The 27,313-nt window shown below is 52.3% G+C and overlaps 11 protein-coding genes across 11 annotated transcripts; 4 read left to right on the forward strand and 7 right to left on the reverse strand.

The window, feature by feature from the left end:
• Positions 1-564: 564 nt before the first annotated feature.
• Positions 565-4,282, reverse strand: N7532_006551 (TMEM198/TM7SF3 family protein; the record flags this gene model as incomplete). The annotated part of the gene is made up of 4 exons (XM_056619045.1): positions 565-3,212; positions 3,267-3,654; positions 3,718-3,766; positions 3,822-4,282. The coding sequence occupies 4 exons, from the start codon at positions 4,280-4,282 to the stop codon at positions 565-567; spliced, it is 3,546 nt and encodes a 1,181-aa protein (XP_056475204.1).
• Positions 4,283-5,127: 845 nt separating this feature from the next.
• Positions 5,128-6,037, reverse strand: N7532_006552 (uncharacterized protein; the record flags this gene model as incomplete). Its single annotated transcript, XM_056619046.1, has 3 exons — positions 5,128-5,488; positions 5,542-5,770; positions 5,824-6,037. 3 exons carry the CDS (start codon positions 6,035-6,037, stop codon positions 5,128-5,130), a joined length of 804 nt encoding a protein of 267 aa, XP_056475205.1.
• A 2,099-nt stretch (positions 6,038-8,136) lies between these two features.
• N7532_006553 (UBA/TS-N domain protein) lies at positions 8,137-10,909 on the forward strand (the record flags this gene model as incomplete). The annotated part of the gene is made up of 4 exons (XM_056619047.1): positions 8,137-9,343; positions 9,400-9,430; positions 9,491-10,745; positions 10,808-10,909. 4 exons carry the CDS (start codon positions 8,137-8,139, stop codon positions 10,907-10,909), a joined length of 2,595 nt encoding a protein of 864 aa, XP_056475206.1.
• Positions 10,910-11,210: 301 nt separating this feature from the next.
• trm61 (tRNA 1-methyladenosine methyltransferase subunit GCD14) lies at positions 11,211-12,683 on the reverse strand (the record flags this gene model as incomplete). Its single annotated transcript, XM_056619048.1, has 1 exon — positions 11,211-12,683. One exon carries the CDS (start codon positions 12,681-12,683, stop codon positions 11,211-11,213), a length of 1,473 nt encoding a protein of 490 aa, XP_056475207.1.
• A 175-nt stretch (positions 12,684-12,858) lies between these two features.
• Positions 12,859-15,479, forward strand: N7532_006555 (cysteine--tRNA ligase; the record flags this gene model as incomplete). Its single annotated transcript, XM_056619049.1, has 3 exons — positions 12,859-12,876; positions 12,998-13,288; positions 13,395-15,479. The coding sequence occupies 3 exons, from the start codon at positions 12,859-12,861 to the stop codon at positions 15,477-15,479; spliced, it is 2,394 nt and encodes a 797-aa protein (XP_056475208.1).
• A 455-nt stretch (positions 15,480-15,934) lies between these two features.
• Positions 15,935-16,214, reverse strand: N7532_006556 (uncharacterized protein; the record flags this gene model as incomplete). The annotated part of the gene is made up of 2 exons (XM_056619050.1): positions 15,935-16,049; positions 16,114-16,214. The coding sequence occupies 2 exons, from the start codon at positions 16,212-16,214 to the stop codon at positions 15,935-15,937; spliced, it is 216 nt and encodes a 71-aa protein (XP_056475209.1).
• A 626-nt stretch (positions 16,215-16,840) lies between these two features.
• On the reverse strand, positions 16,841-18,780 carry N7532_006557 (sugar porter family MFS transporter; the record flags this gene model as incomplete). The annotated part of the gene is made up of 7 exons (XM_056619051.1): positions 16,841-17,028; positions 17,083-17,213; positions 17,272-17,901; positions 17,972-18,220; positions 18,278-18,533; positions 18,595-18,646; positions 18,712-18,780. The coding sequence occupies 7 exons, from the start codon at positions 18,778-18,780 to the stop codon at positions 16,841-16,843; spliced, it is 1,575 nt and encodes a 524-aa protein (XP_056475210.1).
• A 923-nt stretch (positions 18,781-19,703) lies between these two features.
• N7532_006558 (uncharacterized protein) lies at positions 19,704-22,029 on the forward strand (the record flags this gene model as incomplete). Its single annotated transcript, XM_056619052.1, has 2 exons — positions 19,704-20,887; positions 20,940-22,029. The coding sequence occupies 2 exons, from the start codon at positions 19,704-19,706 to the stop codon at positions 22,027-22,029; spliced, it is 2,274 nt and encodes a 757-aa protein (XP_056475211.1).
• A 348-nt stretch (positions 22,030-22,377) lies between these two features.
• On the forward strand, positions 22,378-23,726 carry N7532_006559 (PQ-loop repeat-containing protein; the record flags this gene model as incomplete). Its single annotated transcript, XM_056619053.1, has 2 exons — positions 22,378-22,433; positions 22,589-23,726. The coding sequence occupies 2 exons, from the start codon at positions 22,378-22,380 to the stop codon at positions 23,724-23,726; spliced, it is 1,194 nt and encodes a 397-aa protein (XP_056475212.1).
• A 119-nt stretch (positions 23,727-23,845) lies between these two features.
• N7532_006560 (type 1 glutamine amidotransferase) lies at positions 23,846-24,775 on the reverse strand (the record flags this gene model as incomplete). The annotated part of the gene is made up of 1 exon (XM_056619054.1): positions 23,846-24,775. The coding sequence occupies one exon, from the start codon at positions 24,773-24,775 to the stop codon at positions 23,846-23,848; it is 930 nt and encodes a 309-aa protein (XP_056475213.1).
• A 958-nt stretch (positions 24,776-25,733) lies between these two features.
• N7532_006561 (co-chaperone SGT1) lies at positions 25,734-27,141 on the reverse strand (the record flags this gene model as incomplete). The annotated part of the gene is made up of 2 exons (XM_056619055.1): positions 25,734-26,273; positions 26,335-27,141. The coding sequence occupies 2 exons, from the start codon at positions 27,139-27,141 to the stop codon at positions 25,734-25,736; spliced, it is 1,347 nt and encodes a 448-aa protein (XP_056475214.1).
• Positions 27,142-27,313: the final 172 nt, after the last annotated feature.

The raw sequence follows: 27,313 nt of genomic DNA on the forward strand, positions 1-27,313 counted from the left end.
GTTGAATGACCTCGGTCTCCTTTTCTGGAGGTGAACTCTTCAGTGCAGTGAGTGACCGCAAAAGCCGTAGTTCGTGAACAGCCTCAGAGATTGAAGCAGTCTTCGGCGCACCCGGCAATTGCTGCACCTCTTTCGCTTGTGAAAGGCGGGATTGATGGGGTCAAATTGCCGATGGCATGATAGGGTTGTATCGGGATGTCATGTCTGTAAATACGGCACGGGGAGGGGAGGGAAGGGAAGTTGAGCTTGGGCTTGAAGAGCGAGATGATGGGTTGATGGCGGGGGAACAAGAGGGGATGGAAGAGGAGTATGAGAAGAGGTGGGAACAGGCTATCAAGGTGTTTGAGAGCGCGCCGAAGCACGTCTTGCAGTGATTTCTTGGTTGGAAGGCTCTCTAGGAGCTACGTCTTCTTTACAAAGCGAGGAAGGAGTGCGTCAATCGAATTGTTCATTAGAATTATGTGCATCGAACTTTATGGTCACGTCTCCTCTATATCTATCATCCGAGCTAATGCCCGAAAAGAGAAGTCTGTAGGTGAAAAAGAGGGTATCAAAACTCAACATCTACAACTTGCGGTTCGCGGACGCCTGCATTCGCCGCATGGCCTGCCGATGCAGGTCCGTCATACTGCCTCGTTGCATTCCATCTGCGATGGCATCTCCCACCTGCGCCGCTGAGGCATCCTTCATCTGCTGTACGGATCCCCACAGATTTCTTGGCCTCTCGGGACTGGTCGATCCAAGGGGCGGAGAATTGAGCGCGAGTGGACCACGTCGTGACGAGATATCTTCTCGGACGGATTGACGCCATGCCGCCATGACGGAAGCGGATCGTCCAGAATCCGGGCCGGGTGACCGGGCTCGTTGTTCGAGGCTTTGTAGACTTGCTGCGGACGGGGACTCGATTGTTTGCCGTTGGAGCAAGGTTCGGCGTCTGGAGAGGGGCATGTCGTCTTCGTCGTGGAGTGGAGGGTTGGGGGATGCCATGGTCATGTGTTGTTCGTCGCTTTCTTCTAGAATAGAGAAGGTTGGTGAGATTCGGGTTGGTTCGCCGAGGGATTGGCGAGATGCGCTGCGGGAGGCATAGGGGTCGTAGCGAAGGGATGTTGATGAGAGTCGGTTGCGCACCATGTTCTCGCGGACGGCAAGAAGAGGTGGGGGCCCGCTCCATCGTGGTGAGTCTGTTTGTTCATTGGTGCTGTCTCGGCCGTGACTTGGAGCAGTAATGGTCAAGTATGGCGCCGAGGGACTTTGGAGACCAGCGCTATCATCATGCTCCTGGGGTGGACTCAAAGAAGCTGATGAAACATTTCGAGAGATCGGTGGTGACCTCGTCGTTTTGTCTTGCATGCTATTCCTAGTCTTTGTTCGGGGGAGGTCGGCGGCTGGGGCCATCGAGAGGCGCGATTGACGACGGCTTTGCTCCGGGCGGGTGGGAGTGTCCATGGGGCTGGATACCGCTGGGGGTGGCTGGGCGTTGAGAGGCGTTTGAAGTAGTCCTTCAACATTCACCGGAGCAGCGGCCTCTTCGCAGCCGGGGGTATCGACAGGTTGTTCATAATCAAATTCAAGCGGCTCGAGTTGCGGGACTTCGGCGTCGGACAGGTGCTTTGCCCACTCGTTAGTGCGGAATGTATGCACCACCTTGGAGGTTTGCTCGGGAATTCGTTTCACGGTCGACATGTCAAGCTTCTGTTTCACGAGTTTCTTGGTCGGCTTCGCGACAGGCTTTTCGACGATTTGCACAAGCTCCTCTGCGGGCTCATCGGACTTCTCTATGGTCTCCATGGTCTTCTCCGTGAAGGTCTGCGAGACAGGCTTGATTTCAGATTTGGTTTCTGTCGCGGTTATTTGCGGTTCAGCAGCTTCCGCCGCGTGTTCTGCGTCCTTTTCCACGGTCAAGGGCTCGTCAGGGCTGATTTGCTGGTCTTGTTTTTCATTTTTCTGTGGCGAATCGGCGGACACATGCGGTTGTTCAGTTACTTCAGTTACCGGTTGGCTTTTCTGAACGTCATGGTCTGGCTCTGGTGCCTTGGGCTCCGCCGTTTGGTCCTTAAAATTCTTGGTTGGCTCGACTGTGGGGTTTTCAACAGAAGTAGTGGTTTGATCCGGATGTTTCGAGGCGTCATCCTGGGATGAGACATGCTGATTCTCTTCGTTTTCCTGTGAAGCAACTGGAGTTTCCTCGACAATAGCCTCAGAAGCTTGAGAAGGCTGGGGACTGAGGTTCTTATCGCTCGCTTCGGCCAGGACAATTTCCCTAAGCAAATTCTTCGCAGTCGACTCACTTTGCTGCGTCGCGTTGTCTGCATCATTGTGGATACCAGATTCAATGCTATACCGGCGGGAACTCAGCGACTGAACATCATCGATAATACCGGCCACCGAGGACGTGGCATCGTCATGCTCAATGAGCGCTTCTTGAGAATGCGACTCATGGTTCGTCTTCACGTCATTTCCACTGCGCCATGATAGTCGATTTCTGAACGATCTTCCCGAGAAGCGTTTAGAGCGCGGTGTTCCAGCCTCCGAGCCGATTATAGCCCCGTTCTCGGATTCATCGTCACGCATGTTTGTGTTGACGTGGAATGCCTTTTCAGGTGGTGGAGTCGCAGGCCTGGACATGTCATCCTCACACTGTGACGCGGCTTTCGATGTGTCCTTTGTATCCGGGTGAGCATTTTCATGATCTTCTTGGCCATCGCTTTGCTGTCGTGGAACTCCATCTTCCTCATTCTCCAGAGTCTCGCGAACAACCTCCTCGACAGCATCAAGATTATTTCCAGCATCGGACGTCCCGCCATGTGCCGGGCTGGCCATCTCCTTCATTTCAAAGGAAGTGCCCTTCTCGTTGTTCGATGACTTGAAGCCGTCCGATCCTCTCCTTGAATCATCGACCACCACCGTTTCGGTCATGGAGGGTTCCTTTGCCGAGCTGCCGTTGCCATACATATGCTCCCATTCAGCGCGCTCACGCAGGTTCTTCTCCTCTAATTGTCGGCCTACTTCGGCCTCGGTCTCTTCCTTCTTCCGCTCTTCTTCTTTGCGAGAACTTTCCTCGTTGGCGCGGCGCTCTTTGATCACTTTCCACAGACGCATTTGTGCGATGACTCCGAAGACCGCCATAATAATGGTGATGGCCAGCTCGACGCGAATGTTGCGGGTGACGGGGTAGGTATTCGTTCCCAACGGGAACATGTTATCATTGAGTCCTGGGCAGGTTAGATTTCTGGTATATGAGTTGAACACCGAGAAGGGTAACTCACCCCAGATGTAGAGCCAGAACTCCTTCAAGCCAGCCCGGCTAAAACAATCGATACCAAGGACCAATGCCGTCGCGCCTGCAAAAGACGTGCACACCATCGACCCATAGGATCGAGTATAGTGGCTGAAGGACAAACAATAAAAGCCGACAGCAAAGGCAATAATAACTCCGACCTTCGCGCCGCTTTCGGTGACAAGGCCCCCAGCTTTCACGGTCATCAGCCACATGCCGATGCAGAAGCCACCAAGAAGACAACAAAGTCCTTCGGTGATTTCCTTGAATACCAGTGCCAGTCCACCGAAGACAGCCCCGGTTATAACAACAGCCACCAGGTATCCACCTTGAACCGCGTTTGTCACGGGTGGATTCATCACGTATTCAATCAAGACCTGGATGCAGATGTCATGATTAGCGATTCTGTGATGGGTCTCGAGATATCAGCAGTCACTAACCGTCACGCCCAATGCCGCGCAAAATGCTGTCGAGAAGGAAATATACAGCCTGTCGAGATTTAGCTGCTGCTATAAGATTCCAGTGGTTGGTGCGTAAAGCATACCATCGTTTCCGAATGCCAATAAGAGCCAGCGCCGCGCCAGATACCAAGAGTATAAAGCCACCCACGCCCAAGGCCGGCGAGATTTCCGGTTGAATGGGCAGACCCCCGGTATATGTTGACTTATTCGAGTTTTGAGACAATGATTCACCCGGCGAGTTGGAGGTGTCCAAAGATGGTACTGATGTTGTGACAGCCGTAGCATCGCTGTCGTCTGAGGAAATCGTGCGGGTGGTCGCGGCTGTTGTTTTCGTAGCTGACTTTGCGTCTGTCGTAGTTGCAGTGGATGTTTGAGACGAGTCATTGTTCGTTGCAGTAGTTGCGGTTTCTGTTGCTGACGCGCTGGGTTCTTCTCTATCGAGAGTCGCGACGGTCCGACGCTCGTGTTCGACGGCTGGAGCAGCCAATGCCTCCCCGCAGTAGAAGCTGAAAAGAATGAGGGCGATGCATATTGACCACCGCATATTGCTTGATCTGGCTCAACGACACGCTTTGTTATCTCGGTGGGGGTTCAGCAGCGGTTGATCGTCGTGATAGTATTATGTAGAGGTTCCGAAGGCTGATCGCATCTCCCAGTTTCCAGTTCGCGTGTATGTATATGTAATATTAAAAATGATCCTGGCTGGGGAGGAGGCCGGTATTGGATTGAATAATCGCAAATCGTATTAATAGTCTAGGCGCGGCGCGTCGTGAGCCCATCGGGCTATATGTGATGAAAATAGCAAAACAACCAAAAAAAAAAAAGCCCCGGCCCAGCCCCAGACTCCCCCTACATATTAACGGATGGCCAGGAATTCCAGAACGCGGGGCTCGCAAATGAGCCGTCATTTGAGTTTTTCGGGGGCAGGGTTGACAAGAAAAATGGACAATGGACGCCCACGCGAGTATCGACTGCGCGAGTCCGTGAGCTATCTATCCATCGACCCACCGATCGAGAGCTGTCGATCTAGCAAGGATCGGCTCCCGACGCTGCATAAGTGGCGGTCCCTCGCGACGAAAAGAAATTACGAGATCCGCCGCTTGCTTTGAAATTTGATGGGCCCCTCCTCACCCACCGGCTTAGTGCCTTGCTAATGTCGCTAGGCTGATTTTTCTGGTCCTAGTTGATCCCTCGGTGCTCTTAGCCGGCCAGTCCGCCAGGGGGCTTCGGGACAGACTGTTACTTACAAGCTTGGCCGGGCTCGCTGCTGGTCATGCCAGAGTGAGACTACACAAACAAGAAAAGCCTGCTGATCCGCTCCAAGCCTTGTAGATCTCTGGGCCAACGCGCGGAATGCGAGTCGAGCACAGCGCCAATTCCCATGACCAGTCACAATGCGGCTTCAATAGTGCCCGCCTTCTCAGGCTGGGCGGCTCGTTTAGGCGCGGATGGAAAGGTACATGTACAGGTGTATGTACTGTATGTGTCAAGTCCATGTTCACCGTCGAGGAGCTGCACGGGCGACAGCTGCAAGAAGCATGTACCGTGTACAGGAGGTATACTCGAGCGACCAAGAGCGAGGGTCTCGGAGGTATTGGCGCCATTCCAACTAGGGGTTCGCGAGTGGGGCGGTGACACTCGATGTGTTGACTGGTCCTCGAACATCGACTTGTTGTGCTGCACCTCCGGCGGCCTCTCACAACGGTGCCGGTGCCGTGCATGCATTGTTCCTAAGTGGCTCCTCTGGGTGCTGTAAGTACAATAGGCCCAATGGATCGGGTGGCTGGAGGACAAAAAATTGACTTTGTTGGCTGCCGCGGCTTGCCTGCGTTGGCGATGTTGCCAGGCAAGGAGTCGCCCATCTGAAACAGCTGCGCATCTTCATTTGCGGTGCCAGTCTTCACCCTAAGCTGCCCTAAAGCTGCCCTAAGGCACTCTAAGGCAAGTACCTCACGTTGCAATCCAATTGTGCCATCGCCGGTGAACGCTGCGTTATCGTCGAATCGCATTGGCTGCTGCCCTTCGGCACTCGCTTTGAGTGGTCCGTTTTGCATCTTGCTGGTCGATTCCATGCACTGCACCTACACGTGTGGGCCCGATCGAGGCCTTCATCTTGTTGGGAAATGCTTTTGCTTGCCAGACTGAACGGTTCTCGTCGCACTCGGTCGCTCCGTTCCCCCGAATCCACTACTGTACGCTTGATATTTTCTTTTGGCGGTGGAGTGCCCGGAGTGTAGGAGGATTTGCAATCCTCGAGCGGCTCAGGGGTAACCCTCATTGGGTTCTCATCCAGTCCCATGAGCACCAGGTCAGCAAAACCTGCTGTTTCTCGTCGTTTCCCCTTAGTCCAAACTCAAATTCGGAGAATAGAACGATTAGTGCAGCCGCCCAACGGCTGTTTGGTCCGATTGGCAAACGCACGGAATCCTGCCTAATCCCCCAGATGCCATTTCGCCCCCAAGGCTTTGTCCGAGGAACAGAATCATTCATCGGGTCAGGTCCATGTAGATCCATTATATTGTTTTGATGCATCTTCTCCGATCGCGTCGAACTTGGTCCGCTCAATGTGACCAGTATCGACAGCCGACCACCTTGGCCTCTTCACTCTGCACTTCCCCCAGTGGAATGCGCAGATGGACTTTATGCTGTCCATATTTCAGTGGCAAATGAACTTAACTGCTGAGTCGGGTTACTTGCCAGATTGGAGAAGACAATCGCCTTAGCACCATGCAGTACAATGGCGCGATTGCAACCGGTGTCGACGGTAGCGTTGTTTGTGACCCATCGAAAATGACATGCCCAATCAGAGGCAGACCCTCCGCAGATGACGGCTTGAGAACAACTGCAGCTCTTGCACGGGAAGAGTAGACGGTGGAAGTATCGGTCAATTAGCCACTCAGTGTAGACAATCCCATGGAAGATGGAGTTGACCGACTAAGATCAGCCCGCCCGTCGGCTGTGCCCAATGCGCCCCCCACAGGGCTGGCGCTGTGCCAAGAACGCCCAGATGCCGGTTGCACGTCCCCAACACATGGCCCGGAAATGTCTTCGGCCTAGATCGTCGCCGCTCGTTCTTCTATCGAGTGTCGGTCGGGAATATGCTGACACGGACACGGTATCTGGAGTGGGCAGAGAATCGAATGGCCGGAGGAAGACGTCTCCGCCGTGAGATTAGGTTCAGCTTGGCGGTAGACTGCGCCATTACGATGTTACAATGTATGAAGAGCAACAATTTCCCTCCTGAGAAGTGATAAAGGACCAAACGTGCTCTTCTTCATCAACTGATCATCGTTCATGCTTCTATACAAGATGACGGGGCTCGGCTCTAGAAAGCTTGTCGTTGCATAGGTGTCAGTGTCAGTAGTCTTTACGGGAAAGCGGAGCAATGTGATGTGGACGGTGACTTGAAGCCAGATAACCTTTTGCTTCAAGCGTAGACTCCCCGAAGGTGGTCGAGGGCATAGTTACACCATTCAAACACTAGTTATTGAATCGCGTGGTGCGTCAGGTATTGGTTCTGACATGGATCGTTTAAGTCCGGGCCTACCATGCCTGAAAGGAAGGTTGCTCTCCTTCTATACGATCTTATCAGGTATTCTTTGCCATTAGGACTCCTCTTCGTGGCCTGAACCACTCTCCTCTGGCAAGCTCTTAAATCTCCTTGAACGTGGATATAACCTTTACTAAATGTTCTAAAAAATGTTCGTGTTTTATTGAGTCCTGCGAGCCCACTGTGCTGCTATGTTAGTACACTAGCGTAGAGGAAATACCAACGGAAATAATTGACTCGACCGTTCACAATTTTTATTTGATAGTTGTACAAAATTGGCCTCTCAGTATGTTTCCTTAGATGCAGCCATGGCAGGCGAAATGGTTAAATAAGCATTGGACTATCCTTGAGTGATCTATACTACTAGGAGGCAGGCCTTTACATGTGGAGGCGTCCTAGCCATGCATTACTCCACAATATATAAATCAACGCCTCCAGGGCTGTAGCCGGGACTCCCATATCGCACAGACACCAATCGACTAAAACCAAAATAAACTCGCCCAAGCTAATACCTCAACAATTCTCGTTGAAACCCAGCACTCGACTCTACTGAGTACAATGTGGATTGTGGCAGGGCAGGGCAGTGCAGGTCGGGACTGGATCCACCCGCAGGCAATGATAAATCACAATCACGTGCCGTCCTCCCCACAGGCATAGGGGGCGTGACCGTTATCCATTGGATGCACTCCGGACAGGTAGACTTGGAATCATCAACTTCAATTCATTTCCTCCGCGTGTGGTGAGACCGCTATTTGTACGTCATCACTTGTGATGGATTCCTAACTCCCATCCGACACTCTGGCAGACACTCATTTCAAGCTCCATCCTGGAGCACCACCTATCCCGCCATGGACGACCTTAACGGGCTGAGTTGGTCCAACTCCAACGGGTCAGCCAACTCGAATGCGCCCTCTAACAAGCCGCCGCCGATGGGCTCTGGCTTCATGTTCCCGCATGCCCGACCGAATGGTTCCTCTGGCCGCTCAACCCCAATGTCCGCCACCTCGAACCGCTCCAGTTCCCCCGCGAAGCCCGCCACATCGACCGGAGACAGCTTCGCGAACCTCGTGTCTTTCAACTCCTCTGCGAACAACAAGAATCTCTCCCTCATGGAACAACAGAAGCGCATGCAGGAAGAGAAGGCGAAGAAAGAAGCTGAGAATCGCAAGCGAAACGAAGCGCAGAACCATTTCTGGGATAGTCTCGAGCAGGGCCGTACAAGCAGCCCGGCTGTACCACCGGCTTCGCAAACCAAATCGCCATCTGCCGAGGATGAAGATGATATTCTGGCCGCCTTCAATGCCGCCGCGCCAGTAGACGCTTCAACGAATTTCCCTATTCCAAGCTCCACGTCGTCTCCGCAGATCGATCCCGCTTCCCGCCAAGCCACGCCCAGTATAGGCATCACAACGCAGGATAACTCAAGCGGAGGGTTTTCCAAGACTAGCAATGGTGGTGGGATAGATGCGTTTGACGATGATGATCCATTTGGCCTCAATCAATTGAGCTCGAAGCCCGCGGCTCCACCGGCCCCTGCACAAGATGACGATGACGACTTCCTCGGGCTGCTGGGTAAGCCTGTCTCCGAACTTCCTCGACCACAATCCCCCAAGGAACCGTCACCGCCTCCCAGTCTTGATAGGGGCCAGGATGTGTCCCCTATGCCGTCAAGCGCTGAAGACCACGCCATTGCCCAGATAGTTGATATGGGATTCCCCGCGGATAAAGCCCGCCAGGCTCTCCGCACAACACGGTCTGGACTTGATGTTCCAGCAGCATGCAGCTATCTCTTGACGCAAGCACACGCAGACTCGGAGGCACGACAAAAGTCTCAAGGCCGACCACCTTCAAACGGCCCGTCTAGTGACCGAGAAAACCGTAATGGTAGTCGCAACCGGGATGGTCCGTCATGGATGTACGAAGGCAGGTCGCAAACTCCTCAGTCACGCCAGGACACCCGGAGCCCAGGGGCCGCAGAGAGGGACCCGGCTCAAATGGCTTCCCAATTCGGCAATAACCTGTTGAAGACTGCGGGTTCTTTCTGGAAAGCAGGAAGTAAGAAGTTTCAGCAGGCTGTGAATGAATTCAACGCTGAACATGATCCAAACCAGCCAAAGTGGATGAGAGATGCATCGTCGCCACGTGAAGAGCCACTGCCTCCACGACCCCCCGTCGTGTTGACGCTGGGCAACCGCAGGCTAGTGCTCCAGATATGACCGATGAGGCGCTTCTACTCGAAAGCGGGGATGCACGACCACCTCGGAAGCCCGCACGTCCCACTGCACCGGATGGAAGTGACATGCGCCAGCCGTCTCCTTCCCAGCACCTACAACAGCCTGCTGGCAATTTCCTCCAGAGATCACCCCGCCCGAGCTCTACCGAACCCAAGTCCCGCGCTTCAAGATTCGCCGCGGAGGAACAGTCAGCCCAGGCATATGTCAGCCCCGCTAGGCGCAGACGACTTCAGCCATCAGCTCCAGCTCCCGAGCCCAATGTCGAATTGTTTGATTCTGCTGCTCCGTCTCAACGCCCTAAACCGGCATCGCCTGCGCCGGCAGCTCAGCCGCCAAGATCGGCGTCTGTACCAGTTCGTCTGACAGCTCCAACGCGGTCTATACCCCAACTCTCCCCGGAAGCCCTACAATCTACGAATCGTCATCGCGAAAAAGCGGCAGAGGCATGGAAGCGTGGAGACTTTGCTGCAGCACATGAAAGCTATTCCACCGCTCTCGGCATGCTGCCTGACAAGCATCCGATCACAATCATCATTCGCAGTAACCGTGCCATGACCGGCCTGAAAGTGGGTGAGCCAAAGTCAACCATTGATGATGCCGATACAATGCTGGCCGTCATTGGCTCCTCCAAGGGTGAAGCGGAAACAATCGATCTCGGCAACGGCGATGCTCCGAAGCCAATGAGGGATTTCTACGGCAAGGCCTTAATGCGCAAAGCCGAGGCTCTTGAGCAACTTGAGCGATGGATTGATGCTGCGCAGACATGGAAGCTGGCCGTGGAGGCTGGACATGGTGGAAGCACGAGTATCCAAGGCCGCAATCGTTGCGAGAAAGCTGCAGGAATCATCAAACCACCATCCAAGCCAGCAGCACCAGCGAAAAAGAAGCCTACTCCGGCACCTAAGAAGCCCTCCGCCCTGTCAGATCTGTCTGGTGACTCGAGCTCTGGTCAGGATTCTGCCGCTGTTAGTCGTCTTCGAGAGGCTAACAAGGCTGCCGAGCGTGAGGACGACGAGAAGTTCGCTCTGTCTGAGAGTGTTGATGCGAGAATTGCAAAGTGGAGGAGTGGCAAGCAAGATAACTTGCGTGCTTTGCTCGGTAGTCTGGATACCGTTCTCTGGGCCGAATCTGGGTGGAAGAAGATCAATCTGTCAGAGCTGGTTTTGCCGAATAAGGTGAAGATCCAATATATGAAGGGTATTGCAAAGGTGCACCCCGACAAGGTATGTATCCCCAGCCGGTTTGGAGTGGGTTGCGCTTTTTTCTAATTAACGACATGTACCAGATCCCTACTACTGCCACCACTGAGCAGCGCATGATTTCCAGTGCGGTTTTTGGAACATTGAACGAGGCGTGGGACAAGTTCCGGGTTGAGAACAACCTCTGAGCTGCCTGCGGATGCCCCTGTTTTGCTTCTGTGCTTTTTGAGCCTGCTTCATGCCACAACTATTTTGGCCATGTCAGATTTAGCACCACAAAGCGTATATTAGAACATATTCCTTGCACGGCCTGAACAGGCTTGAGTGCATATGAGCTACGATCATAAAATCCATCCGCGTGTGAATCTAGTTTGCATTGAACCCCATAGAGAAAGTATATAGACTGCGTGGAATGCTTTTGCAAATGCCCTTTTTATTGATACACCGAATTATTATGCCATGATATACAGTAAGCCTCCCGGAAGCTCATCAGAGCTCTTTTGTCTCGGGGTTCGCCGCAGGTTCCACCCCGGCATCCTGTTTAGCCTGTGCCTTTTTCTCTTGTTCCTCTTTTATGCGGAGGGCCTTGAACTCTCGCTTCATCTGCTTATTGGACTTGCCTGACTGGCCCTCGGGAAGCTCTGCTATGTCAGAAAGCCACTTCTGACGACATCTTTGCTCATCCTCCTCGGTCCAGTCACGGGGCAAGATGGCAAAGACCAGATATGAAGTATGTGTTCGCAGCTCTGGTTCTGAGCGGTGGGTTAAACGGCCCATATTGTACACGGGAACAGGTGGTCCCTGGGCAGCAGCCGCAGCCGCAGCCTTTTCTTTCTCGTCGTCTTTCGCAGCCGCAAACTGCTCTTCGCCATCCATGTGGGCCAAGCGGAAGCGCTTAGCACGTTGTTCATCGGTCCGGAGCTTGTTGACGGCTTCGTCAACGGTTCTGGGGAAAACGGTGGCACCCCGGACCCCCTCAGCGTCCAGTCCGACGCGTTCCCTTTTTACGTCAATGCGGTTGTGTTGCACCTCGACCATCGAGATGTTCAACCACGACAGCTTACGCATGGTACGAATTGTCCGTTCGGCCTGCTCCAGGCAGGGAGAGAAGGTGCACAGATAAACTGTCGAATTGGGGTCCAAGGGCGACTCTCCGGATTCCGGGTTGCGTACCAAATGCTTCAGAGCTAACCAGGGCGCAGGCAAATCAAGGAAGATGGCACTGGCCTGAGGAGATCGGCCGGTCTTGGGGTCACCGAGCAAGAAACCATCTTCATAGACATCGCGATGCGTTACTTCCACCAATCCGTCCAGACCGTGATCCGTAATCTCCTCTCGTACTCGCAGAGCGCGCTGCTCGTGGAACTCGAAGCTGCACACCTTGCCTAGCCGTTGCTTCTTGGTCGCAGGCTCGCCACCAGGGTATCCATTGAAGACAGCGCGAACAGATGCGTGAGTGAATGAGCCACTTCCTGCACCAGCTTCGATGACAGTACAACCAGGGCGCGCACGTAAGCGATGAAGGATATAGCTGTAGTCCGGGGTGTAGACGACCTGGGTACGATGGGGCAGCGATAGAGTCCATGACTCAGGTGTCGGGTACGTCATGTGCAGGAAGCCACTGCTTGCAGTCACAGGCTGCTTGAAGCTAGCTGCTGTCTCCTCATCAGCTCCGGGTGTGGACTCATCAAGGTCATCCGCCTTGCGCTTGGTTGCTTTGCGACCGCGCGAGCCTGTGTCGACCTTAGAGGCGGCAATTTGGGAGCCCCATGGTTGGCCGATCATGGTGCTGTGCGGGAATGAGCCGAAACGAGTGTTGGAGACCTTTCCCTCGCTGTAGCCCTCGTTCTGATCGTCATAGGTGCGGAGGATTGTCGGCATGATCTGGTCGCGGCGCAGATGGAGGAGGGCGAGAGTGTCGGCGCCGGCGTTGACGCCCGGCGTCAGAAAGGGAGACGGCATTTTGTCCACCGAGATGCCTCGCGAGTGACTCCAGAGGAATAAGTCGGCGGTGCGTCGAGAGTGAGTCGTCGGAGCCTCCAAAGTTCGCGGTTCTCCGCAGAAAAAGTCCGTCCCGAAGAGGAAATTAGGGCATAGGGCCGCCCCTCTGGCCGCCGGGGCCAATCAGTGGGTGTTGATGCGACGAGTCATCGTGGTTCGCATGCGCAGTGCCCCGCGCCTTTCGTCCTTTCTTCCTTCTTTATGCCCCTCGCCCTCTTCTCCTCCTCTCGTTCATTTCTGGTTCCACGACGGTTTGCCTTTCGGTCCGTGTCCAGGATGACGTCTCGCCAGCAGCCGCCCTGGCAGCAGCCTCCGACCCATTCGGAGGCTCATCTCCCCCGCTGAAGGTGTGGAACTCGTTGACCAAGTCGAAGACGCCTTTCATTCCAATCGATCCTGCCGGCAAGAAGGTTACTTGGTACGCTTGCGGTCCTACGGTCTACGACGATGCGCATTTGGGTCACGCCCGCAACTATGTCAGCACCGATATAATTCGGCGCATTATGCGCGACTACTTCAAGTTCGACGTCAACTTTGTGATGAACATTACGGACGTGGATGATAAGGTACGGGAAATACATGATATCATCATATCATCTCCATTGCCATTGAATGGAAATTGAAGCTGACACGTTGTCGTCTCTGTAGATTATCCTGCGCGCGAGACAACAGCACCTGTTCAACGAGTTTGTCGGTATCAACCCTACTATTACCCCCGAGGTGATCGATACCGCCAAAAAGGCCTACTCTGCATACCTGAAGAAGAATTTGGGCGAGTTGGACCCCGCGCTGCCCCCTGCGCAGTACAAGGCTGAGGTTGAGAAGGCGTACGCAACTGTTCTGAGCGGAGGGGCCCTACCTGGTAATGAGAAGGCTGGCGATGATGAGGCCAAGGTGAAGATGCACATCAAGACCGCTTCATCGGCCGCTGAGGCCCTGAAGGATGCCGAGACTGGCGCCAGCAAGGCTGGGGATGCCGCTACGTTCGCCGAGGCTTTCTACACCAATGTGCAGGATGTTATCCTGCCTTACCTCGATGCGCTGAAGGGCGCTTCGATCGATGCCGATGACTACGGAATCTTCACCAAGCTTACGAAGAAGTACGAAGACCGTTTCTTGAATGATATGCGGGACCTGAACGTTCTTGACCCCGACGCACTGACCCGTGTTACCGAATACGGTGCCGAGATCGCCGATTTCGTCGAGCGGATCGTTAAGAACAAGTTTGGATATGTGACCGATGATGGCTCGGTTTATTTTGATATCAACGCCTTCGAGAATGCCGGTCACTCGTACGCGCGCCTGGCGCCGTGGAGTCGGTCGGATAACAAGCTGGCTGCCGAGGGAGAGGGTTCTCTGGCTAGCAAGACTACTGTGAAGCGTGGGGCTTCAGACTTCGCCCTATGGAAGTCCTCCAAGCCAGGTGAACCCAGCTGGGCTAGTTCCTGGGGCAAGGGCCGTCCCGGCTGGCACATCGAGTGCTCGGCCATGGCCTCGGCACGTCTGGGCCAGCAAATGGATATCCACTCTGGCGGTATTGATCTTGCTTTCCCGCATCACGATAACGAATTGGCCCAGAGTGAGGCGTATTGGCATGACCCTTGCAAGCATGAGCAGTGGGTCAACTACTTCCTTCACATGGGCCACCTGTCCATTGCCGGATCAAAGATGTCCAAGTCTCTGAAGAACTTCACTACTATTCGCGAGGCTCTGGATCGTAAGGATTGGACCCCGCGCAGTCTGCGTATTGTCTTCCTGCTTGGCGGTTGGAAGGAAGGCATTGAGATCACGGATGAGCTCGTGAGCACTGGTACCTCCTGGGAGGACAAGGTCAGCAACTTTTTCCTCAAGATGAAGGACCCTGCTGCTATGCAGGGTTCGGGTAGTGACACTAGCCTGGCTGCCGACCTTGAAGCTGCCAAGTCTGCTGTGGACAACCATCTCTGTGACTCTTTCAACACTGTTGGAGTTATGCAGTCCATCTCCGAGCTCATCACCAAGTATAACAGCGCGGACAAGGCCACTCTGAACCCCAAGGACGTCGAGGCCACCGCTCGCTTCGTCACTTCGATTGTTAACCTTTTTGGCCTCAACGGCAACGCTACTGTCGATAGCACTGAGATTGGATGGTCGGGCATCGACGTCCCCGAGGAAGCCAAGCCTTTCCTCTTCCCGCTTTCTACCATTCGTGATACTGTCCGCCAAGCAGCTCGCTCTAAGGAGGGCATTTCCTCCAGCCAGATCGCCGAAGCTGTCAAGCTTGAGGGTCCGCAAGACGTCTCCGAGGCTGCCAAGCCCTATGCAGAAGTCCTTACCAACTTCCGCACCAAGATCTCCTCGCTGCAGTCATCCGAGTCTGCCGGAAAGGAAGTACTGGCGCTCTGCGATCGTGTCCGCGACATTGATCTCTTCGACCTGGGCATCTACTTGGAAGATCGTGACAATCTCCCTGCCCTTGTCCGTCCCGTGACTCGCGAGATGATCCAGGCACGCGAGGAGAAGGAGGCTCGCGCTCGTCAGAAGCAGCTGGAAAAGCAAAAGCGGGAGCAGGAGGCTCTCAAGCAACTCGAAAAGGGCAAGCTGAGCCATCTTGAGATGTTCCGTACCAACGAGTACAGTGCCTGGGATGATGAGGGTCTTCCGACCCACGACGCTGCGGGCGAGGAGATCACCAAGAGCCGCGCGAAGAAGCTTCGCAAGGACTGGGAGCGCCAGAAGAAGGCGCATGAGGCATGGACGACCGCCCAGGCTAAATAAACAAAAGCATGTTGATTTCACTGGGAGAGTTGGGATTATGGGGAGAATCTTGGGCTGATTCATTTCCTATCTTGCATTCGCGGGGCGTTTCGGTATACCTTTACAGTAGATTATTTTCATCAAAAAACAGATGAATTTTCCTATTTGATTTTTGGGGGTTGAAGTGATTTTGACACCAGATGGACTAAGTTCCATTGTAGATTCATCGAGTGCTCATTTGACCTAGTAGGGTATACGGTACTGAATCGAAGCACCGAATAGGTCACCTGCTTAGTGTTCTATGAGATATCGTCCTGGGACGAAACGTGTTATTAGGTTGAGGAAGTGATAACTCGAATAGCAGTAATAAATTACTATAATCGGATTCATCCGACTCTGTTAATAACCATGAAGAGGCAGTCATTCAAATGTAATCGTCCCAGAAAATAGAGGCAACCTGTCGGATTTCATGATAATCATTTCTTGTCGGAGGAGCCAGAAGATCCGGAAGGCGGGGTATAGTTCGGATACCCCTTTCCGTTGTTATAGTAGGTGCTTCTATTCGGGCTCGAATAAGAGTAAGAACCGTCCCTGCAGAATATGAGCGCGATGTATGTTGATGTGAGATAGGAGATATGCATAGGCAGTAACGAACAAGTTGGGGTGATGGTAGGTGTTAGAGTTACGGGCACTAGGACCATAGTCACGGGCACAGTAGTGGCTACCTTGTATTGTTAGCAAAGATTCGGGAAGCATCGTTTGGATAGATTGATTGATGAGGGCATGCGGTCTTGAGGATAGGAGGTGCTGCAAATGATGGGTTTATTGTAGGCTTTGGTGACTATTTACCTGTCTGTTAGTGCCAGAGCTCCTTAAGGAATAGCTGTCAGGCATTTTTACTTGGGAGAATTGTAGTGGAGTCTTCACAAATGGCAATTTAGGTAGGTCGAGGATGAGAGGAGGAGGTAGGAGTAGGGAACTCGTACTTCCATGGTGGGGCCTGGGGCATTACTACGGAAGCCTTGGCGACGGAAAAGAATACAGATGAATCAGCTTAAATCAGCAAATATCGTAGCTAGTGCCATTGTCCTTTCTGATAGTATGTTTGAGTCAGGAGCTAAAAGGCCGATGAGCAAAATGCGCGATTCATATAGCGCTTCCGCTATGGAAGATCCGATGTTACGTTTTGAAAATAAGAACTTCCTCTAGTATCTATCCCAAAAGCACTTGGCTAGCAGTTACGAACATCCTTCATCAATGATGCAGAATTTATATCATATGTGATTATGACTCTTCGACACATCCTAAAAGTATGGACATGAAGAATACTATACTGGTCCATACGACGACCCGTCGAATCTCCCCTTCGTAGACATGACCACCTAGTCGACATATTCCGCATGCCCTGTGCTACCAGATATAGCATGCTTGGCGTTCTTCTGAATCTCTTCCTCTTCCTGGTAAGCGAACTGGGCCGGTCTCTTGGTCGAGATAGCATCTCTGTCTCCGACCACCATGAGTGGCGGGTTAGAACGATAGTACGCATCCATATCTTCTAAGGTTCGGTTTGCTAGGATAAATTAGCATTTAATGGTAGTTTTGCTAACTTATTGAACCAACTGACCTGTTTCTGGGTATAGCATGTAGATAACCGGTAGAAATACGGCATTGAGAACGGTCCACACAATCCAAAACCTCCATCCGATGCTTTGAATACCAATAGGGGTAATCTCAACAATGGCAAAGTTGGTGATCCTGTAAGATAGAAAACGCGTATTAGTATCTACCTCAGTGTGAGGTTAGAGCTACTTACCAATTAGTCGCGGTGGAAACTGCTGCACCCTTCGTTCTCATAGGTAGAGAGTTGATCTCAGTGGGGTACAGCCACGGTACACCCAGCATGCCCATTCCGAAGGCCAGGTGAAATAAAAAGAAAAAGGCGACAGACGCAGTGGCGTAAATTGTATCCTTCTGAGCCATGTAAAGGAGGATTGTAATTACCAGGAACGAAAAAAACTGACCAAAGCCAGAAAGCAACATCAACCCTCGACGTCCGACCCGTTCAACTATCGCTGCCGCGGCACACGAGAAGATGAAATATGAGGTTGCATTGCATGCCGTCAGCAGTCGTGCCATTTTGTCCGAAAGACCGACCGAGTTGATGAGTACCAGTGGCATGTAATAACTCATGATATTAATGCCTTGAAACTGCTGCATTGCCTGTGTGCCAGCACCCAGGAGCAATCGGCGAAGGGTTCTCGTATTATCGTTCTTGTTTGGACGCAGGAGGTCACACCAGCTGACGGCATTGTCGTATTCATACGTGATGCTAAACCTGATCTCATCGCGTTGGGTTATAACCAACGGGTCATCGGTAGATGTGGCCTCGACACAGGCAAGTACCTCAGTCGCCTCATTTTCGCGGGCTTGCGTCATGAGCCACCTAATATAGTGATTGTTAGAGCCATGCTCAGTTTCCTTGCTGGAGTGCTGGGTAAAAATTTGAGACTTACCGAGGGGACTCCGGCAGCCAAGGGATTGTGACGAGCAAGACAAGGATGAATATAAGCTGCAGGGAAATCGGCAATCTCCAAGCAATGGCACCCTCGCGGAATGAAAGGCCATAGTTAATCCAGTTGACAACACAATATCCACCGACATTCAACCCAAGATCTAGAATAACGAGCTTGCCTCTCCATTTGGCCTGTACAGTCTCAGCCTGCCAAATTGGTGCTGTTGCCGTGTTTATTCCGTTTCCGAGACTACGCAAATCATCAGTACAGATAGTTGATCGAGGTGGACACTTTGCATCTACTTACCCGAGCACAATTCGACCGATGATTATCTGCGTTAGGCTATACGAGGATGCTTGAAGGATAGTCCCGGCGGCCATGATGACAGTACCCAATAGAATGGATCGCTTGCGGCCCAGTCGTTCGCCTACCGTAAAAGCAAGTATGGCTCCGAAAAAACAACCGATGTCGTAGATGGCGGCGACCGTGGAGAGGACTTTGGTTTTTGAAGGCCCGGCTAGATCGTGGACTTCTAAGAAGTCAGGGGTGACTACTACACCACCTGTGGACGAGAAAGACGATTAGTATCCAGCATGTCGAGGCAGGGGAAAGAGGATACATACTGAAGACGCCTTGGTCATATCCAAAAAGCATCATGTCAGTAGCACAAGCAACCTTAAGGGGATTTCAAATCAGAATCGGCTCGGGTGAGACAGGGAATGGTAGTATGGTGAACGTACTGTGAGCCAAAAAGTAAGCCATCCTCCAGTGAGCCCGAGAAAGGGCTTCTTCGTGAATGCCATGGCCATTGACTCGAGAGAATGATAGAATGGACAGTTGATCTGATGGAAAGAGACCGTGATGACTCTGGGAGAGGCACTGAAGGGGCGATATCACCGGTCTTATATACCTTAATCTTGCCGGGCCGATATAGGTACACTGTGGTGCGCTAGGAACGTCACGCGTCGGGAACCGTACGGTCCCGACCCCAGATGGAGACGAAATGGAGAATGTTGCACGGTTTTGAGTTGTGGCGATGATTGTTATCATGGAAGTCCAGCCAGCAATTGCCAAACAAACATACCTCTTGCCGGCTTCTTCAATCTCCTTGTAGAAGATAGCTCGTTGGAATGTGCAGAAAAAGCGAGCATGAACGCATTTGCTCTGGTGTACCTTCTGTTTCTAAACCATTGGAGTACATATGACAATTTCGCCGATTCCATGTCGGTCCCCATCTCCTCGGCACTACCAAGAATTTACGGAGGACTTCCAACAGCACTGCGGAGGCACCGAATGCCCGTATGGGTCGACCCACCCGAAGCGAACGAGCTAGTGTTAAATTAAGTTTAGGCTTGACACTCGGATCCAATCAGAATCTCGGCGGACCGGGGAAATGGATGCCGATCGGACGGCGTGTTTCTTCGCGGACTAAATTTGCTCAAAGGGAACACCCCGGGTTAGCAGAACCGCCCGCCGTTGTGATGGCAAGGGTGTATGACTGGCTGACTGGGTGAGGCATTAATGGCTTTTCTGGAGATATTCCGATCATGTTTATTTCCAAGACAGAGGATTTTGTGGTAGAAGGGGCGAGAGACCAGATGTCGAGTATCGTAAAAATAGGGTTGTGTATCTAGTCCCACGCTGCGTCTTTCTGAATCGTAGCCAAACGTACATCCAACAACTCCCGTCTATCATTCGATTATACACGGTGTCGATATTTCACGACACCGACATGGAGCTACAGTGGCCGATTTTGTCCTCACTTCCCGACCACGGCCCGATCGGCCTCCCGATCAGCAAGCAACGATGGCGACGAAACCAAGTCGCCTGCGACGCATGCCATTCTCGTCGAGTTCGATGCGACATGGTCTCCCCGGCACCATGCTCCCGCTGCCAGGCCAGGGATGTTAACTGTGCTATTACGCGCACTCGGCGGAAACGCGGGCGAATCGCAAAATCCAAGCTAGCTAAGGCTAGCGGGGGGCATGATACCTCTGAGTTCTTTAACACCCCTGCAGGCTGCGCTGAGGAAATGAAGATCGAGGAGAAATGTAGTACCATCTCGCCACCGAGCTCGTCACCTATCAACCTCCTTACCCCAGATTCAGTTACACAGCAACCCTCGCCGGTATTCAACGAAATCGACGCGCTCTTGGCCTTGGAAATGGGCGACGGTTGTCAGGGAACGACTGATGCGCAACTCTTGGAAGGATTGGGCATGGGCATACCAGATGATTGGGTGTCGACGCGTGATTTTCCTGTTTTAAGCCCAGATGATGAAGCTGCTCTATCACCACTGCCAGATATTTGGACGGTGGATGGCATTGCTCCCCGAGAGGCGGGTCTGATGCCTCCACAACCACCCTCCCCGCCGAAACGCGATAAAGCTGCTTCCGAATCGACTGCGAGACCCCCTTTGAAATATCAGGTGCTGAAAACCATGATGCCCTTTCTCGAAACACATCTTTCGCCCCGACTTGTCAACGATTTGCTCGAACTATACTTCACTGGTCAGAATGTCCATTGCCAGATCTTGCACAGGCCTTCTTTTTTAAGTCAGGAGTGCTGCTCTGCGAAGCCTGCACTGTTGGCAAGTATACTCTGGCTAGCTGCCTCGAACGATGGGGTCTTTTCTTCGCTGTCGGAGCAGCGGCGGGTGTGTCAGTTTCTAAGTGACCTGACAAAGACTTTGTTGCAGCCTTCAGGCAGCGACCACGTCAGCAGCCCAGGTTGTTCAATGAAATTTGGCACACTAACGGCAGATGAGGCATTATCTCCGACAACAAATGACATTCTTGAAAGTTTGAAGGGTGATGGTGGCCTGCCAAAGCCCGCCGGAAATCTGGATGACCTTATAACCTACATCCATATTGCTTACATTCTCTCTGCTGTACAAGACACTGCAGCTCTAGCATGGTATGTCAAGTCCTGCCGGTATATGATCGAATACTAATGTTCCTATGAGAAGGTGGGAGGCGTGTTTTGCTTCAGCTAAGCAGCTCAATCTCAACCAGGAGATCCCAGACATGACCATTGCAGATCTTAGCAACCAAACTGAATATCCATGCCGTGATTTTCCGACCCGTTCTATCTTGACAGAAGTGTATCGTGAAGAGCGCAGGCGAACATGGTGGCTTCTTTACACGATGGATCGTCATCTCGCATTATGCCACAACCGTTCCGTATCCCTACTTGATAAAGAATGCCACGGCTTGCTCTTTCCACTGGATGAAGCTTCCTGGCTGAATGAAACCAACAATTCTTCTCATGACTCACAATCAGAGAGGAAAAGCGAACGACGGTGTTTTCCTGACTTCCGCTGTCACGACTCTTCCTTGTTCGGATTGTTGCTTCCGGTTATGACAATCATGGGGGATATTATTCAGCTCAATTATGGGCGGCAGCATGACAAGGAAGTGACAGTGGCGCAAGTTCTGCGACATATCGAAATATATCATGCCAGTTTAATGGATTTTACCCCGTCCACGACCTCTTTGGATTTCAACCTCGAAGCCTCCGAACCATTCGTCAACCCACAGGCTGACAAAAATGAAGCCTGGCACAGAGAAACAGTGGATGCCTACTCTTCTTACTTGGCCCATGCTCTTAAACTACTACTGTTATTGGGAAAGTGCGACTGGCCGTCCCTGATTGAAAGCAACGACTTCGGGACTTCTTCAGTTTTCGCAGACACAGTGTCTCACACAATAGAGGCAGACTTTTGGTTAAAACAGATCCTGCGATTTGACCCGGATACCAGGTTTATGCCTTCCTTCTTCGGCATTCAGCTGGTTTTGGCAGGCTTCCCGGTCCTGCTCGTCGTCGACCGTTTTCAAAAAGAGTCGGGCACCGACATTCTCAATGCAGGAGAGACCATCATACGAGCCACAGAATCATGCTTGGTCTCTAGAAGCACAGAATATGGAAAGATGTTTCGGCAAGTGATGCGCAGCGCACTTTCACAGGCCTGGGGTCGTCCTTTGAGTGGTAGCGAGATTCGGCGTCGCCGCCAAGCAATAGTTCACCTCTATCAGTGGATACGCAAGGAGAATGCTTGATCAACCAACTCCTGTATGTATCATCATTGTCAGAATTCTAGTTCCGTCTTCCAAATAATTACACCAATAGTAGTTTAGGGCAGTATAAGGTTGAGATGGTTGGTGGCTGCACTGAAACCATGTATATCTACTATCACGTGACCATACGTCATCCACAACCGTCCCGCGGATTTCTCCAACTTTTCCTTCCCCATCCAATTGACATGTTGTGACGGACGAGGGAAACAAGATTTAACTTGATCCTCGTTTCTAAAGAGCCATAAAAGATACTCTGCACATTCTAGTGCCTGTCGACCAAGAAATTTGCGACCGGCTCCCGGGTCGATCATATCGTTCCACGCCGACAGCATGTTCCCCCCACAGGCCGTCAACCTGAACATAGAGGCGCTGAGCGGAATTTGCGGGTAAGTCAATTTTGCGGAGGTTCCTTTGATATTTTCACTTGCTTTCTGTGATGTTGTGCTATCATATTTCAGGTGGTACATCGTAAAGCTCATGCATGCACCTGTCATTTATTCTCCGACTCGGCGATCATTGAATATCGGCTGACCCATTCCAGATCAATCTCCATCGCTTGCTGGGTAGTCGTTTTCTCGCCACAAATCATTGAGAATTTCCGACGTGGATCTGCCGATGGTCTTTCCCTTCTATTTCTTATTGTGTGGCTGGCTGGCGATGTATTCAACATTTTGGGCGCTGTCCTGCAGGGCGTCCTGCCGACCATGATTATCTTGGCTGTCTACTATACTCTGGCCGACATTGTTCTCTTAGGGCAATGCTTCTATTACAGAGGCTTTGACATCAGGGATGAACTTTCTCCTACGCCGCCTTCCGAGTCGGACCCGGTCGCTACTGGTGCGCTGGAAGACCAGGAAGGGGATGGCGAGACGACACCCACGGCGACTGAGCGCTCATCGCTCCTGCCCAAGACCAATGGCCACTCCAATCTCCAGCAAGCTGCTGGTGGCCAAAGCGAATATAACACCCAGAGCGGGCAGCAACCTGTTTCATCCTCCGCGCGAGAAAGGCGTCATTCTGCGAGTTCCTTCCGTGATATTCTGCACCACCACGTAGATGGAACGCATCTATCGCCAGCGACGCCATTCATCGATTCGAACGACACTTCTACTGCTGCTATCCGGCGTAGCCGTCGACGCATTACCACCCTCCAGACATGCCTCTTCAACCTCACGGCCATTTTTCTTGTTTGTGCAGCTGGGATTGTCGGCTGGTACTTTAGCCCTGGCTCTAAATCCTCTAGCTCTGAGCCAGAGCCACTCACTATGGACCCGCTTGGCCAGGTCTTTGGATACCTTTGCGCTGTCCTCTATCTGGGCTCGCGTCTGCCTCAGCTTCTGCTGAATTATCGCCGCAAGTCTACGGACGGCGTGTCCCTTCTTTTCTTCTTGTTCGCTTGCATAGGTAACCTGACTTACGTCCTCTCTATCTTCGCATACTCGCCTGTCTGTCGTGGTGTCTCTTCACTTGTCGATGGCCCGGAGACGTCTGCCCATCGTCATCACGCTCATTGTCAGCCGGGTGAAGCCGCCGCCTTGTACGGGCGATACATTCTGGTCAATATGTCCTGGCTTGTTGGAAGCGCCGGCACACTATTGTTGGACATGGCAATTTTCGTGCAGTTCTTCCTTTATCGCGACGAGAAGGATTTCGATTATGAGCATGAGGGGGAGGAGTAAATAGCAAAGAGGACCGACGATCGTCTTAAAAAGTTGCATCTGAGATGACCATATAGAAAAGGCTTTGAGGCATATCGAATCGTATATTGTCTATCGAAATAATTATGAACTTTTGAGAGTCATTGCTCAAGGTCAGCCAAAAAGGAAACAACAGCGGTAGCAAAGCACTTGGCATCATCCTGGCGCTCCTGCAGGTCAGGTCCAACTTGCTCCAGGAAGATGGCAAGCTTAGACTCCTTCCATCCCATAGTCGGCGCAGCATCCTTGCACATCTTCATCAAACCAAATGCATCCATCTCATAGTGGCCCTGGACGGTCAAGACGCGACCCGGGTTGTAAAGCCCCTGAACAGGGCAGATGGGTGTACTTCCAACATTAATCCACGGCGCAGGCAGGGAAACAGGTGGTGTATCGCTCAGCGACACGGGAGCCCCCTTCTCAACAGCCATCACACGGTCACCGTGGAACATTTGAATGCGCATGCGGCCCTCCGGAAGGTGTGAGAGCGCAGACGGGAACGATTGAATAAATTCTTTGTTGAGATCAACGGTATAGATGCCGACTTCTCTGCCGAGCGGGCACTTCTCAACGTAAACGTCGCGCACAGGGTCTTTGATATCGCGAACCAGCGCATGGGAAATGAGCTGGTGCCCAAAGCAAGTGCCCATGAGGCGAACTTGGGTGTATTGGTCGTAAACTGTCTTGATGAATTTCTCCAACACTTGCATCCAAGGAGAATGCGGCATTTCGTAGACACCGGGCGAGCCGCCGGTGATAAGGATGGCGTCAATGGGGTTCAGCACGGGATATCCATCTTGGACTTTGTGGCCGCGCATGAGGTGGAACTCCGGATAGTGGCCTCCGCGAATATCGTAAGGTGTGACGGTTATATTAATGGGATTATCGATGTCGGGGTTGGATTCGTTCAGTTGCGCTGCTGTCTCGCGCAGGACGCTGCGGAAATGCGCGCTACACAAACCGCGCGCTTCGTAGAGGCCTCGGGCTGGGATGTCAACATCCAGCACGGCGATGTGGATGTTGCGAACCATTTTGGATTTCGGTGAATGTAAAAGCTTGGGCTCACTTGGTGGTGTCTGTTTATCGAGGATGAAGAGGAACGATAGCTCAGGAAGTTGCGAAGAGGCTGGGGAAATTATACTGTCGTGGGCTCCAAGGTGCCATCGGATTCATTTAGGTAAAAGAATAAGCGTCGTAGAAGCTATTTGAAATCCGTGAATAATGAAAATCGGTGGATTGTACACGATCTTCGCAGCGAGACTCCAAGTGACCCCAACGGATCGGAATCATTAGGTAAAAGTTAGGGTTGACCGGCGACGAGCTTATTTTGAGTCCCACCCACTCGCCGCCTTTTGGTTCGCCCGGCGACGTTTACAGTGAAAATCTCGTTGCAGATCAACTCCAACTGTGCCCTCTCGACTGTCAAAGCAGAGGAAAATAAACAGATGGGCACATAAAATACCTGTGCACCGTAGCATCCCCGCAAAGTTATGACGTACGTAATAACCGTAGCCAACCTTGGGAGTATCTGACAAAACAGAAACCTTCCGGAGGTAAAGATGCTACCGCTTGCGACGTAAGCGAAAGCCAAATTCAATTACCCTATGGAATTTTCAGTTCCCCAGGTCTCTTCTGACAATGGTTGGGAAATAAATTATTGTAGAAGTAAGTCATGAGGCTCGGTGTTTCTAGAGATCCCAGGGAGGGAAGGATGGGATCGCGACTGAGAGCCGACTTCTTGGGTTGCCACAATCACGACTACTTTCGGGAAAGTAACGAGATTGAGAACATTTCAAAGCCATTCTGTACAGTGTAACTTAGACGTACGGCTTGGTAGAGAAGGATATTTGAGAAACCGTAAAGCAAGAATCGTGTTTTGATCATAAGTCCTTGGGAAAATGGCGGGAAAACCGCGAACTCCTTGAGCTAGATGCGATAGGTAAAAAAGCAAGGAAAGAAAAGAAGCAATAGGCGCAAGTGGGCTTTTTCTTAGTCCGAATCCTTATGCATCGCCATGTTCTTGCTCCCAACCTCGGACCAGTTGGTGCTGAGCGATGTGCCCTGGCTCTCAATGAAGCTCTTCATCATGGCGCGACGGGTGTCATCATCGGCGCCGGCGTACAGCTTCTTGAAGAAGCCATCCACAGCATCTCCACCGTATTCTGAGTCAACCGACTCCGCGTCGGAATTGTCGCCTGCATTGTCCGTGACCTTTTGCTTCCCCTTCGATTCGAGGGAAGAGGCAACCTTGTCCCAATCCCTGGCGCCATGACGAGATGAAGTCGGGTAAGCGGGCCCAGAGGCAGCTGGCGCTGGCGGGAGAGCAGGACGATCCGAGAACTTCGTTGTATCGGCAGACGATGATTCCAGGGCACCCCACTTTTGGCCCGGTGTTCTCTTGGTTAGAACGACTTCGATCTTTGTGCTCATGACCGAGGCCTTGGAAGTTGTCGGGTCAATAGGCCCGTAAAGAGGGTCAAGGCTGAAATCGTATTCTGATCCAGAAGGCAGAGGGAATTGCAAAGATACCTATATATGTGTTGGTTTCCGGTCTCCATGATTGGTGCTTGGTATTGGGCCTGTTACTTACGGACTGTTCCTGTAGCTCAGTTTGGACAGATTCTTTAGGAACACCTTTAATGTAAAGGGTCACAACGACGGAATCACGCGATTGATACCATTCATGGCGAATTTTGTCTGAAGGAGCCGGACCAATGGCCGGCTTCTCTGCGGTTGTTTCAGATGTTGACTTGCTAGGAGCAGAAGCAGCACTCGAGGTTGGCAGACTGTCTCGCTTCTTCGACACATTCGCTGCCGGTGTCGACTTCTCAATTCCGAGACCATTCAACTCTGCCACCAACTCTTCTTCCGTCGGAATATGGGTATCTCTAGGGTATTCTGCGACAGAAACCACAGCCCTCTGGTCGCCCTCGGCAAGTTCGCCAAGCTTGCGACGAACCTTCATCAGCCAAATTGGCGCCTCAGCATCATACCCATTCTTCTTACTTCCACCCCCCATCGCCGTCGCTAAAGTATTTTGATCCTTGGGTGCTCTCTCATCTGCCGCCTTCGACTCGACCAGTTCAAAAATAAAATTCGCATCCCCATATTGTTCAAGCTGGAAGAGGGCGATACCGCGGCGCATCTGCGCTGCGAGAATCATCTCACGCCTGCCGCGTTGAACAGCGAGTGCCAAGGCAATTTCCGCGTCGCGTAGAGCGGCGTTGGACTTGGGTCCACCATCTGCGGGCTTCACACGGGAATGGGCGATTGAGCGTTGAAGATAGTAGTTGACGGCGCGGGGTAGCTGTGTCAGGGCGCGGGTGTAGTGCTGGATCGCCAGGGGTGCGTTCGATGATTTAAGGGCCTCTTCGCCCAGTGCTGCCGCAGCGCTCATTTTGTCGGCTCGGTCGCGCAAAGGAAGTAACTGAAGCAGACGCCGAGAAGAAGAAGAAGAAGAAGAAGAAGAAGAAGAAGCGGAAGCGGAGGTGCGAACGTGAAGCAAGCAGTGAGGCTCCGCACGGGTGGTCCGAGCTCCGAGCTCCCCAGTGGGCCGAAACCGCTAGAAT

The sequence above is a fragment of the Penicillium argentinense genome (genome assembly GCF_028826775.1).
Source record: "Penicillium argentinense strain IBT 30761 chromosome Unknown utg000005l_segment0_segment0, whole genome shotgun sequence".
Lineage (NCBI taxonomy): Eukaryota > Fungi > Ascomycota > Eurotiomycetes > Eurotiales > Aspergillaceae > Penicillium > Penicillium argentinense.